General features: G+C 44.6%; 1 protein-coding gene across 1 annotated transcript in view; it reads left to right on the forward strand.

Annotated features, from left to right (window-relative positions):
- LOC118777784 (ADP-ribosylation factor-like protein 3) overlaps nucleotides 1–2,644 on the forward strand; it is an 8,462-nt gene extending 5,818 nt beyond the window's left edge. Inside the window, exons 3-6 of the mRNA XM_036528943.1 lie at nucleotides 285–401; nucleotides 944–994; nucleotides 1,298–1,483; nucleotides 1,798–2,644. Coding sequence (XP_036384836.1) covers nucleotides 285–401; nucleotides 944–994; nucleotides 1,298–1,483; nucleotides 1,798–1,845 — 402 coding nt within the window. The 3' untranslated portion in view covers nucleotides 1,846–2,644. The remainder of the gene's footprint in view (nucleotides 1–284; nucleotides 402–943; nucleotides 995–1,297; nucleotides 1,484–1,797) is intronic.
- Nucleotides 2,645–10,000: the final 7,356 nt, after the last annotated feature.

Raw genomic sequence — 10,000 nt, forward strand, 5'->3', positions numbered from 1 at the left:
TATACACATGCATACACACACTCACACACACAACCACATATACACATAGATATAGGTACTGTTGTTACACCCATACACACATCTAAACAGGTACTGTTCCCACGCTCATATACACACACACCTACACAGGTTCTGTACTCATATACACACACGCATACACACACACACACACACACCATATGCTCTGTGTACACACACATACACAAACACAGCCCACCCACAGAAACCACACAAACACACAGCAGACTGTCAGCCCCTGCCCTGCTTCTGCTGTGACTCTGTAGGGCTTCAACATAAAGAGTGTGCAGTCCCAGGGCTTCAAGCTCAACGTGTGGGACATCGGGGGCCAGAGGAAGATCCGGCCCTACTGGAGGAACTACTTTGAGAACACAGACGTGCTGGTGAGTCTGCGCAGTGAAGAGCCCACTGCACAATACTGTATCTCCCATAGTGTAGACATCGTACTGGAGATACTGTGCTTTATACATTATACCCCATGGAGGTAACACCATACTGGAGGTAGTGTACAAGAGACACAGAGAAGCAGTACTGTAAGCCCTCAGAATGACTGTACTGTGGAGCTCATTCTAGAGACATTTATACCCCTCTGGTGTAAACCCCACGACATACATTACTGACTACTGTATTCCTGTATCCTGTAAAATCATACACGAAAAAAGGACAAAAATGTAGCAGTGGAATTATGGGGACATCGCATGATTGAAAGGAAAGCCAAAACTGTGTTACAAAGTGTTATGTGTTAGTTTTGCCTTGTCAGTGTCTGAGATGCTGAGGACTATCAGCTCTGTCCATGGCTCCTTATACATATTGAGCCGAGTTTTGTGTCTGGGTATGAAGATCACTGTTCTAGAGTGTTCTGCCATTCCTTGTGTTTTGGTAGTTTTCTCTTCTCTGACTGCTGTCTCCGCCCTTTCCCTGACAGATCTATGTGATTGACAGTGCGGACAGGAAGCGCTTTGAGGAGACTGGACAGGTGAGACCAGAGCAGCAGCAGAAATGAGTGGGGGGCCTGCATACAAAATAATAACGTTCACCTGCTCATTTTCTCTGGCTTTTGTCCACATGTCAGACATACACTTAGGTTAACATTAGGTCTTTATTACATGCTTTGAATGACTGATGTAGTGTGCCACTCCAGTGTTTTGATTAAATTGAATTCATTGGTCTAACCTGGGTGTCCTTTGAACCTTGATCTGTCTCCCTCTGTTTGCGTGCCCCCCTCTCCATCTCTGTCTTTCTGTCTCTCCCTCTCTCCCTCGCTCCCTCTCTCCTGCAGGAGCTGGCTGAGCTGCTGGAGGAGGAGAAGCTAAGCGGGGTGCCAGTTCTGGTGTTCGCCAACAAGCAAGACCTGATGACGGCGGCGCCGGCCGCCGAGATCGCCGAGGGGCTCAACCTGCACATCATCAGGGACAGACTGTGGCAGATTCAGGCCTGCTCCGCCGTCACCTCGGAGGGAGTGCAGGTACTGTCCGCTGTACGCACGCGCACACCTGCACGCTCACACACACACACTGATCCACTCACACACTTGCCTGCTCGCATCTTATTCATGCCCACTTACCTGCACACTCACTCACTCTCTCACACACTTATCTGCTCATGCACACTTACCCACACACTCACTCATTCGATCACACACTCACCCACTCAAAATCTCACTCATGGTCTCATGGTCACACACACTTACACACATACTCACACTCAATCACTTGTTCACTAACTCACACGTGGTATTTGCTGAGCTACTAACCAAAGTCTCTTCCTAACTTGGCGTAGGATGGCATGACATGGGTGTGCAAGAACATAGCCACAAGGAAGAAATAACTAGAGGCACCAGCTGAATAGGAGCTCACTCTTCGACAATTCCACTGTACGCTCTGCAACCGTACAACAAGACAGAAAACAAAAGGAGAGAATAGTATTTATTTTTCTTAAATGGACTGCAGCCCTTGTCTTCTTGTCATGTCATTAGTGTATGTCATTGCTGGGGTCAGAGGCTGGGTCAGAATCCCAAGAAACGTTTGCTCTCTAGAGTGCAGTGGTTCCCAGACTTCAGCACCAACACCCCTCCTGCATTCGGGATGTCTCTGAGTCTTACTTGTGGTTTATTGTTTAATGAGAGATTTTATTCGGTACTTTATTCATTAATTCATTTCGTCTTTTGATTGTTTTAGAACTGTTCTTATGAGTAAATTTAAGGTTCGCAATAGCACTGAAAGTGTGCTGTAATTTAAATCCTTTTGCATGTAATCAGCATACATTGTGGCTTCAGCCTGTCCACCTCATTCATAATAAAAGGTACTTGCCTTTACAGCCATATGTTAGGTGTATTTAAAACACTGACCTGGATAATGATATACAATGGGGAATTTAGGAACCACTGGTGTAATCAGTCTCAACGGGTTACAGCTGCAGTTAAGTCACAGTCATGTGTCGTAATCAGCTGTTCACGTCTGATGCTTGCTTGATTCCACAAGGTGGCAGCTGACACGGCCACCGTAATCCCAATGTTTCAGTTCAAATGCTATTCAGACAAAACCTCTGCCCCCCTTTCTGGCTGCAACGGAATGTAATATCTCTTTGTTTTGCTTGTGTCCTTTTTATAACGGGCTGTTTTAAGTTACTGATGAAGATGTTTAGAATCTGACAGGTTTTGTAATGAATAAACAGCTGAATTAAGATGATGTTACTTGTCCTTTGAAATGTTCTTTTACAAGGGGAAAAAATCCCATGATGCAGTGTGTACGTCTGTGGTATAGTAAGGGGTCAGAGGAAGAGCTGTGAATGAAATCTTCCACAGATTACCATCTAATCTACCGTTAAGAATCCATCCTAACACACATCCTGCTTTTGGCCCCCAACACCCAACCTGGGATCAGCTCACATAGCACTAATTCTAACTAACCATGATGCCAAACAAAAAATTTATGTTAATCCAGGATCAGTGCTTGGGGTCTGATACGTCAGGTTTACAGGGTGAGTTTGGCACCTTCAAATGCTGGATGCAGGAGGTGTACAAAGTAGAAAGGCACCTGCAGGAATGAGGAGAAATGAGTTACATGGGATAATATTCACTCGTCAAATGAGTCATGGGTTTGGGAAGTTTTGGAAGCCTGCCATCTCTGCTGTAGTAGCAGCATTTTGGTGGAGCACTGGAAGATGTTTACATAATCTGTTCACTAGAGGGCACTGTTTCCTCACTATTTTTTTACACAACCCAAAGCTCAGTCACTTCACAACATGGTGCGTTTTCATCATAAACAATAAATTGTGGGTGTGTTGGACTGACTGAGGTTCTCCAGGTGTTTATTGGGGATAAACAGATTAAAGAAGGAAAGTATTTGAAAGTGATGTTTAATTCAGTGCTCTGGCTCGCAAGGGAACAAACAGAGACACCTCATTGCCTCTTTGTTTGGGTTAAGCTGGCTGGCTTTATTGCACTGCACTGCAGTAAAGCTGTTTTTTTCGCCGTGGAAACGATAAGGACACAGCCGCCCGCTTTCTTTCCGTCTTCGTAGTCACACCCTAGAGCCAAAATCGGATCATCTCCCGCAATCATTCCCACAATTCAGTGCACTCAAAACAGTGAATTGAACCTGTAATTTTAGAGTGCAGCAGTCCCTCACACATACCTCTCTTACATATACAATAAATCACTTTGAATACTACAACTATTCAATTACTGGAGTTTTCACCTTGTTCGCTGTGATTTACCACAAAGCAATTGGAGTTTTTTTTTGTCCCTCTGTCTTTTTCCCAAGCCTATATTGTTCTAGTGAGGCTGAATGCTTCACTGTGTTCTTATAGGACATTTACATATAGTCCTTTTCCAAGACTCTAATAGATCCCCAATACAATTTGCATTTATATAGCCCTCTTCATACCAACATGACCCGAGTGCTTTGCAATGATAAAACAAACCTCCTCTGGCCTTGACTTACAATATTCACTGGTGCCCAGAGTCCCTGATATTAGCCTGGGGAAGGAGGGTGGGAGGGGGAGCCCTTAATAACCAAGAACCCTTTGATCCATCTGGATGAAAATGACTTTGTAAGCACTGGGCCTGACCTCAAGGTGACACTCCACTTTCAGCAGAGAACCTAAGAGAGGACTCCCATAACCTGGATGCTGAGATCTGAGAAATCGGGGGAACAGGTAGGCTTTACTCTCTGCTTGGTGGAACAGAGGAGGAATGAGCTTGAAATTTTAGGCTTACATGAAATGTGCTTTTGGAGTAAAGCGTTTGACAGATGGTAGAGTGCATTTATGATTCCTGAGCTCTGAGATCTTTCAGACAGCCATGTAAATGCAGGAACAGCAGTGACAGGGATGCTTTGATAATGAGCGTTGGGTTGCTGAAGGACAATCCTATGCACGATTGCTTTGCACTCTAGCGAATGGACAGAGTTCTGGGGCAAATAACTGCTCTATTCCAAACACTAATAGAAGCCCATCCAGGAGACATGGCTCCAAGTGCCTCACCATGCTGTTCTCATGGGAGTGTTTCATGTACAAGGGGGGAGGTGGGGATGGGACCTTTGTGAAAACATCAGTTCAAAATCTAAGGTGGACAACGAAAAGAACCCACATCCAGAGACATCAGGGAGAAGGCCCCCAGGCGACCAATCAGAAAAGAGAAAGTCATGCTCGGTTGATCTGATTAGTTTATATGGTAAACCAGCTTTGCAGCACACAGGCCTTCATCAGCTCAGACACCTTATATACAGGTAAGACACATTGCTTTTATATCACATGTTGAGAACTGGTTGAATGACTTAAGTCACAATGTTTTCAGTTATCAGACACACGTGAGAATTAGATTTTCAATGAGTGACAGAGTGCATTGTTTAAAAAACTCACGTTGGGCCATTGACTCTGCTGAGGCCTCTCGCAGTTTGCCAGCATATTCCCATCCCTTTGACCGCTGTGCTCTCGCTGTCTGTCGTAATGATCTCAGCTGTGATAAGAGGAGAGAGTACAGGGGCCTGCGGTGTAAGACTGGCAATAAACCCCCCCCCCCCCCCCACCAGACGCTGGTCACTGTCCTCATATCGCTTCATCATTAACATTTGATCCCTGGAATGTAATGATGCAAATAAACAGCACTCAATTACCATGGATAGGAGTCATCAGAGCTTATGGTTTTCATCTTGAAGAAGGAATTGTTAATAAGATTGCAAATTGAAAGGACGCAAGCAACTATAAAGCTGTTTGACAGGGTAGGAATTACACAAAAAGGAATTTTTTTAAACTGCTTTCTCTACTCTACTCTCTAAGCAATCAGCCCTCATTGCTCTCTGTATGAATGCCAGGACAGCCAGGCTCACAGTAGGCCATAAACCCTCAGACTTTCCTGGCATCTCAGCCCAGGACTTGAGCCTCCCATACTGTGGGAATGCAAAAATGCTGGCAAGAAGGCAGAGAAAGAGTTGGCTACCCTGATTCATTCAAAACATTGCATGCTCTTTCCCTTTTGAAAGCCTTCAGAATGGTGAGTAAAAGTATATGTCTGTGTGTGTGTGTGTGTGTGTGTGTGTGTATCAGACCCTACTAAATGAGTCCTATAAACCTATTTCTGACTGCTCTATCCACCAAGCCATTGAAATATAATGACATAGTGACCGACTCAAACATATGGATCCACACAACACACGTACAAGTACAGTGTAACAGTACACCAAAGTACTCCAGGTCCAGACCTAACACATTCCAGTGCTCACATGTACAATAATACCAGAACCAAAGAGAAGCTGTGTACGGAATGAAGCCTTGCGTCAGGGTTCCGGGACAGCTTGCGCCTCTCTCGGAGGGGGGGGGGGGCTGTGGCTGTTGATCAAAGCGCCAGAGCTGCGAATGATAACCCAAACGAATGAGGGGGGCATTCCTCTCGCTACTGCTTTACGGCCCTGCCAGGGCTCGCTGGGACGCCTCGGACTTGGCGGGGGGGGGGGGGGGGGGGGGGTGGGGGTGGGGGCTGTGATCAAGGCGGGCCGTAAAGTGGGGGGCAGCAGGCAGCAGGCTCTCCGGTAGGGTGGACGCCCCCACCCGCACCCCCACCCCCACCCCCTCACCATGCCTGGCCTGAGGTCAAACACAACACAGGATGGGGTTCAGAGAGAGGGCCATTGAGACAGGCAGAGCAGGGAGTGACTGGCGAGGCTCAGTTTCTAAATAACATATAGGGTTTTTACAAAGCCATCAATGAAACTGTACAGAGATTTATATAATATATAATATAATATTATACAGATATATAAATACATAAATATATATTTTAGATGTATGTTATATGTAGTATGTATGTATGCATGTCTGTGGGTTAAATAATTAATGATAATGCATTCATTTTTGAAGAAAACCAGAGTTTTGTAAGCAATGCAAGTGTAAATATCATAATAAGTAGCACTTAAGGAACTGGGAATTTAAATCCAGGGAAAGGTTTTGATGCACACCCAGTGGACTTCCCTCACAAGACTGTTGAATGAAGGGCAGATCCACCCAACAAAACAGCACACTTCCCCTGGTTTTATGTTCTTCAGAGAAATTACCATAGGAGCCCTTTAAAGTGAGGACACAGGTGTACTTCTCAGATGAAGGGAAATATAGTCAAGTCCTACTCTTACAATAATGCCACTTGCTGGCATTGCTAATGTATCAAGAACATTTGAGTCCCAGGGTTATAGTCCGGATACAGTCTGGTAGGTAAATGTGTGTTACAGCCAAAAACTGAATTCTATCATCAATCTTGCGGCAACTTGTTCCAGATGACAAGAATATCAGAGTCTTGTGATGATGGGTATCAATAAGTCTGTTGAGACAACTTTGAAATAAAGTTCCCAACTTTCCCAGCCTCTTAACCTCAGCACACAAGCCTCTCACAGAGCCCAAGATAACTTTAAATAAAGTTTCAAGCTTTTCGCAAGTGTACCAGTTAAGCTCCATACACAATATCACCTTGCTGTCTCTTTTAAATACGTCCTTTTGAATTTCACGGGCTCATAATGACCAGCAGTGAACCGCAGATATTTCTCTATTGAAAAAGTGCGATTGTGCTCGTAAAAAATTTCTGACTTTGAAACGCTTTTTGAACATTCTAACTGTGGACTCAGATTGCCTGAGCGCAGGCTCCTTATGACACGTATTTAGAATGAAAATGAAGTCGGCCTCTCAGGTGAGTCAGCAATGTCTGTGTGGGTTTATTTGAGAGTAGTGAGGGTCGGCAAGGACATGTTTTACAGTGTGATAATCCCCGAAGTGGATTCTTTAGGAGAACATGAATGGTATCGGTCATTACAATCAGAATGGCAGTTTGAGTGAAGATGAAGGGAGAACACACGTCAAAACACAAAGGGAAGGTCTTGGTCGCCGCAGACGTTACACAGCTGTGACACACTACCATACATACCTATGGCTACAGAAGCAAGAAGTTGCTGTTACTTTAATTGTGGGACTTACTGTCTCTGTTCCAACACCCTTTTGATCTTAAATGATCACCTTGGAACTCATTGTCAGGCCAGACGCACTGCTTTTAAAGCCACTGCCTTGCCTCATCAATTTATTCTCAGCAGATTTCCTGTAAGGAACCTGTGAGCGCTGGCATCATGCACAGATGAGAAATCCCGACACACAGGGGGAAACCACCAGTGTTTGCCTCAGTTAGGGGAATGTGAAGGCTCTCCAGAAATCGGGACACACTGCAGGAATGAAGGGAGCCCCCTAAGAAGTTATGGGCTAGGCTCAGCTGCGGAAAGGTCAAAGGGCATGTTCTTGACCCTTCTGACGACCCCCCCGACCCCAGACTGCCCCCTTGCCACAAGGGAGGTGAGACTAGCTGGGGAGGGATATAACACTTTCCATCATTGCTTCATTGAATGATTGCCCTCGTTCCCAGCCAGATCTCCTTTCGATTTTCCCTCCCTCTCTGTCTGTCCGTCCCACGTCTTTCCCACAAGTCATAATTTGACTTTTTATCACCCTTCTCCGAGAGAGGGGACCCACGGCCATCAGTCATCCTGCCTCACATTGACAGCTCCTTACAGATGCATGAAAGCGATGGATTTTTTTACATTTCACTCAATCCAGCGGGTTACTTTACTGTAACAGATTCAATATTCTCAAACCAGCTCAGATATGTACGTATGGCCAGATGAGATGATGTATTGCATGGCCCTAATGGATTTTGTAGACTTCAGAAGTTGGGTGCACCAGTGGAAAAAAAAAGAAATAGTGTGTGCAATAAAAACATATAATTATTCATTTGATTAGCTGGGCAATTTATGCCACTGAAGTTTTGCCATGGCTGAACAGATTCTGAAGCATGTGTCACGATTCACAGATTCCTACGACTAAGAAATGGGATTGGGACATTCGAAGAACAACAGAAGCACACATGAAAGATTATCAATCAATCAATAGCATTTATAAAGCAAATTTTCATAGTCTACTTTCACAAGGCAAGTTGCAGAGGGAATCAAAAGACAGAAAAGTTCAATAAAATTAGCAAAAAATAATAATGGTAATATACCATCAAGATCAGCAAATAAAAAGACTGTTTAAAGGGCAACACACTGTTTACCTGTTAAAAGCAAAAAAAAAAACACAAAGACAAGCAAATGATGGAGTATTGACAAACAGTGAGTTTCTATGCACTACACCAATACTCAGTGTGGCCTGGCAGTGGTCACTGCCTTTTAGTTTACAAATTCAATTTGCCTATAGCTCACAGATGCCGGTTCATGAGAAAACAAATTTAGTTTGGATATTCATATGCACCTGCTGTTATGTAAGCACAGACACAATCACACACAGACATACACAAGATAAGTAATTTTTATGTCTACTCATGTAATAACAATTTAAGAGGAAGATCATTCTGCGCTTTAGATATTATTTTCTGAATGTGTAAGATGTATCTCCTTTGACTCACACACACACACACACACAGGTTATTGCTGTTCTAGACTTCACTTGGAGACCTAAGTACCTTACAGTACCATTCTTGGACAAACAGAGAAATAAGAGAAGAAAGAGAAGAAAGAGAAGCCCTTTTTAATGGGCTGTTTCTGAGTATTGCAAGCTTTTGTGTGTGTGTGTGTGTGTGTACGTGTGTGTCTGTCTGTGTGTGCATGTGCGCGTGCGTGTGTGTGTCTGGTTGTGTGTGAAAGAGAGAGTGTATTCTCAATTTCCCTCTAAAAAGAAAATTCATTTGCAGCCGCTAATGTAATGTCATCGTTGTGTTTACAGAGCGTGGATGATGTATAGGGGATGTTGCATTGAGTGAGACTGCTTAATGATGCATAGAATTAAGTCCGCGGCTTTCAGCTGAGCTCCCCTCGTTCTCCTACGCTCCACTCTCTCTCTCTCTCTCACCCCCCCCCCCCCTCTCTCTCCATCCCATTCTCTCTCTCCCTCTCTCTCTTTCCTGGTACACTCTGGGACAGAGGCTGTCTGGTGGCTACAAGCTGCCCTGTGCTCCATAGCCTTACTCCATTAATCACCATGGAGAGTGAGAGAGAGAGAGAGAGAGAGAGAGAGAGAGAGAGAGAGAGAGAGACACAGACAGAGAATACAGGGGTATATTTCCAAAGGAGAAGTGTGTGTGGCCATTGAGTGTTGATGTATGTTTGTGTGTACAGGGAAATAGAGAAAATAAAAGAGTTGTACTTCCAAAAGACTATTGTGTGTGTGTGTGTGTGTGCGTGTGTGTGTGCGTGTGCGCGTGCGCGTGCGTGTGCGCGTGCGCGTGCGTGTGTGTGTGTGTGTGTGTGTGTTAGAGAGAGAAGGAATAAAAGAGTCATATTACCAAAGAGAACTGTGAGTGACTGAGGAAGAGAATGAGAGAGATGAGAGATCAGGGAAGGGGAGTTAAAGTAAGACAGATGAAACGTGGGCCGAAAACCAGAGAAAGAGGGGAAGGCAGGGAGAGAGAGAGGAAAGAGAGGCATGAAAATGAATGGATGAAATATCCCAGTGGCTGCTT

This window comes from Megalops cyprinoides, chromosome 5 (assembly GCF_013368585.1).
Source record: "Megalops cyprinoides isolate fMegCyp1 chromosome 5, fMegCyp1.pri, whole genome shotgun sequence".
NCBI lineage: Eukaryota > Metazoa > Chordata > Actinopteri > Elopiformes > Megalopidae > Megalops > Megalops cyprinoides.